Source organism: Austrofundulus limnaeus, unplaced genomic scaffold, assembly GCF_001266775.1.
Source record: "Austrofundulus limnaeus strain Quisiro unplaced genomic scaffold, Austrofundulus_limnaeus-1.0 Scaffold878, whole genome shotgun sequence".
NCBI classification, from domain to species: domain Eukaryota; kingdom Metazoa; phylum Chordata; class Actinopteri; order Cyprinodontiformes; family Rivulidae; genus Austrofundulus; species Austrofundulus limnaeus.
Window position 1 is genome coordinate 4,936 of NW_013953280.1, and position 3,085 is coordinate 8,020.

Sequence of the window (3,085 nt, forward strand, 5' to 3'; positions counted from 1 at the left end):
AGTATCTGATACTTTTTGTACTTAAGTATCAAAAGTAAATTTCTGACACAAAATCTACTTAAGTATTAAAAGTAAAAGTACTGAGTAAAAGTGAGCAGTTAGATTTTATAAAATGACATTTATTGGGAGGTGACTTCTCCCAGAGTTGTAAATCAACTAAGTACAAATACTTTGTTACTCTACTTAAGTAGAAATCTAACTGCTCATTTTTACTGAATACTTTTACTTTTATTACTTAAGTACAGTTTATGTCAGAAATTCACTTTTGATACCGAAGTACAAAATAAATCAGATACTTTAAGACTTTTACTCAAGTAATAATCTTAGAGGTGACTTGAACTTTTACCAAAGTAATTTTTTTGACAAGATACTTGTACTTTTACTCAAGTACCACTTTCAGGTACTACATACAACACTGACTTCTCCAAAAACTATATTTTCTAACAGCGTGCAGCTGTGATGGGTTGTGTACAAGCTAATAGTGTGTCAGTAAAGTACAGATAACCAAAATTTTTACTTAAGTACAGTAACAAAGTATTTGTACTTAGTTACTTTACAACTGTGACTCAGCGAGGTCACCTCATTTACCCACAATGCATCTGGGCTGTAGGTCCCACCCCTCAGGTGGCTCCGCCTCTCAGGTGGCCCCGCCTCTCAGTGGCCCCACCTCTCAGGTGGCCCCGCCTCTCAGATGGCTCCACCTCTCAGATGGCTCTGCCTCTCAGGTGGCCCCGCCTCTCAGGTGGCTCCGCCTCTCAGGTGGCCCCGCCTCACCTCTGTAACAGTTTACCTTGAAGGTTCAGAGAGACCCAAGGTCTGTCAGGACCAGAGTTCTGACTGGGTCCAGTTGGAGTCTGACCCAGTACCTGCTGTGTCTCAGGTACGTCCCTCCTCTGCTGTGGGGGAAGAGCGGCCATCTTCAGACGGCTCTGTACGGTAAACTGGGTCGGGTCAGCTCGCCCCACCCCTGTGGGATCAGGAAGTACTTACCCATGCAGGACGGGGCCACCGCCACCTTTGACCTCTTCGAGCCTCTGGGGGACCACGGGACCGGAGGTGGGTTCAGCTCTGCTTGTGTTGGGGGTGGGGGGTTGAGGGGGGCGTTCTGTGTCTCAGGGCTTTGATCTGTGTCCAGATGACGTCACCATGGTGATCTGTCCCGGCATCGGGAACCACAGTGAGAAACATTACATCAGGACCTTCGTGGACCACGCCCAGAGGGAGGGCTACAGGTGTTCAGTCCTGAACCACCTGGGTGCTCTACCCAACATCGAGCTCACGTCTCCTCGCATGTTCACCTACGGTCAGCACCTGACCTTTGAACCTGATCCTGATCCTAACCTTTGATCCTTTGATCCTGATCCTGACCTTTGATCCTGATCCTAACCTTTGATCCTTTGAACCTGATCCTGATCCTAACCTTTGATCCTTTGACCCTGATCCTGACACTTTGATCCTGATCCTTTAATCCTGACCCTTTGAACCTGATCCTGACTTTTTGATCCTGATCCTGACGCTTTGATCCTGACCCTTTGATCCTAACCTTCGATCCTAACCTTTGATCCTGACCCTTTGACCCTAACCTTTAATCCTGATCCTGACCCTTTGATCTTGACCCTTTGATCCTGACCCTTTGATCCTGACTCTTTGATCCTGATCCTGACCCTTTGACCCTAACCTTTGATCCTGATCCTGACCCTTTGATCCTGACGCTTTGATCCTGTCTCTTTGACCCTAACCTTTGAACCTGACCCTTTGATCCTGACCCTTTGATCCTGACTCTTTGATCCTGATCCTGACCCTTTGATCCTGACGCTTTGATCCTGTCTCTTTGAACCTGACCCTTTAATCCTGACCCTTTGAACCTGACCTTTGATCCTGATCCTGTCCCTTTGATTTTGACCCTTTGATCCTGATCCTGTTATCATGACCCTTTGATCCTGATCCTGACCCTTTGACCCTAACCTTTGATCCTGATCATGACCCTTTGAACCTGATCCTTTGATCCTGACCCTTTGATCCTGATCCTGTCCCTTTGATTTTGACCCTTTGAACCTGATCCTTTGATCCTGACCCTGACCCTTTGAACCTGACCCTTTGACCCTTTGAACCTGACCCTTTGACCCTGACCCTTTGAACCTGACCCTTTGATCCTGACCCTTTGAACCTGACCCTTTGATCCTGATCCTCACCCTTTGAACCTGACCCTTTGAACCTGACCCTTTGATCCTGACCCTTTGATCCTGACCCTTTGAACCTGACCCTTTGAACCTGATCCTTTGATCCTGATCCTGACCCTTTGAACCTGACCCTTTGATCCTGACCCTTTGAACCTGACTCTTTGATCCTGACCTTTGATCCTGARCCATGTCTGAGGCTCACCTATCAACCTCTGCGCTCCCACAGGGTGCACCTGGGAGTTTGCTGCCATGGTGGGGTACATCAAGCGCACATACCCCCAGACCCAGCTGGTGGTGGTGGGTTTCAGTCTGGGCGGGAACATCGTTTGCAAGTACCTGGGCGAGAACCGAGCCAATCAGGAGCGAGTGCTGTGCTGCGTGAGCGTGTGTCAGGGCTACAGCGCTCTCAGGTAGGTTTCCTGTGGTCCTTGAACGCACCGTCTCCTCACTGCTTCCTGTCAGTGTCTGGTTCTTTCCTGCTGGACCGGTCCGGCCCGTCTCTCTGAGCTCTGTGTTTGTGTCTCAGGGCTCAGGAAACATTCCTGCAGTGGGATCAGTTCAGACGCTTCTATAACTTCCTGATGGCTGACAACATGAAGAAGATCATCTTCTCACACAGGTAGCAGCTGTCCCACCTGTCCCACCTGTCCCACCTGTCCCACCTGTCTCACCTGTCTCACCTGTCCCACCTGTCCAACCTGTCCCACCTGTCCCACCTGTCCTCCACTCACCTATTCTAGAGCAGCGGTGTCCAAAGTCTGTCCTGCATGTTTTACATGTTTCCTGCTTCAACACACCTGACTCAGTCACTGAACTGCCTCTTCATGTTCTGCAGTATGGAAAACCAACACTGACAAAAGCAGAAATAGATAAATAAACCTTTAAATAAATAAATACATTTAAAA

At 48.4% G+C, this 3,085-nt stretch overlaps 1 protein-coding gene across 1 annotated transcript in view; it reads left to right on the forward strand.

The window, feature by feature from the left end:
• Positions 1–3,085, forward strand: part of LOC106533067 (abhydrolase domain-containing protein 2-A) — a 12,012-nt gene that overhangs the window by 4,044 nt on the left and 4,883 nt on the right. Inside the window, exons 5-8 of the mRNA XM_014029277.1 lie at positions 881–1,056; positions 1,136–1,303; positions 2,407–2,590; positions 2,707–2,799. Coding sequence (XP_013884731.1) covers positions 881–1,056; positions 1,136–1,303; positions 2,407–2,590; positions 2,707–2,799 — 621 coding nt within the window. The remainder of the gene's footprint in view (positions 1–880; positions 1,057–1,135; positions 1,304–2,406; positions 2,591–2,706; positions 2,800–3,085) is intronic.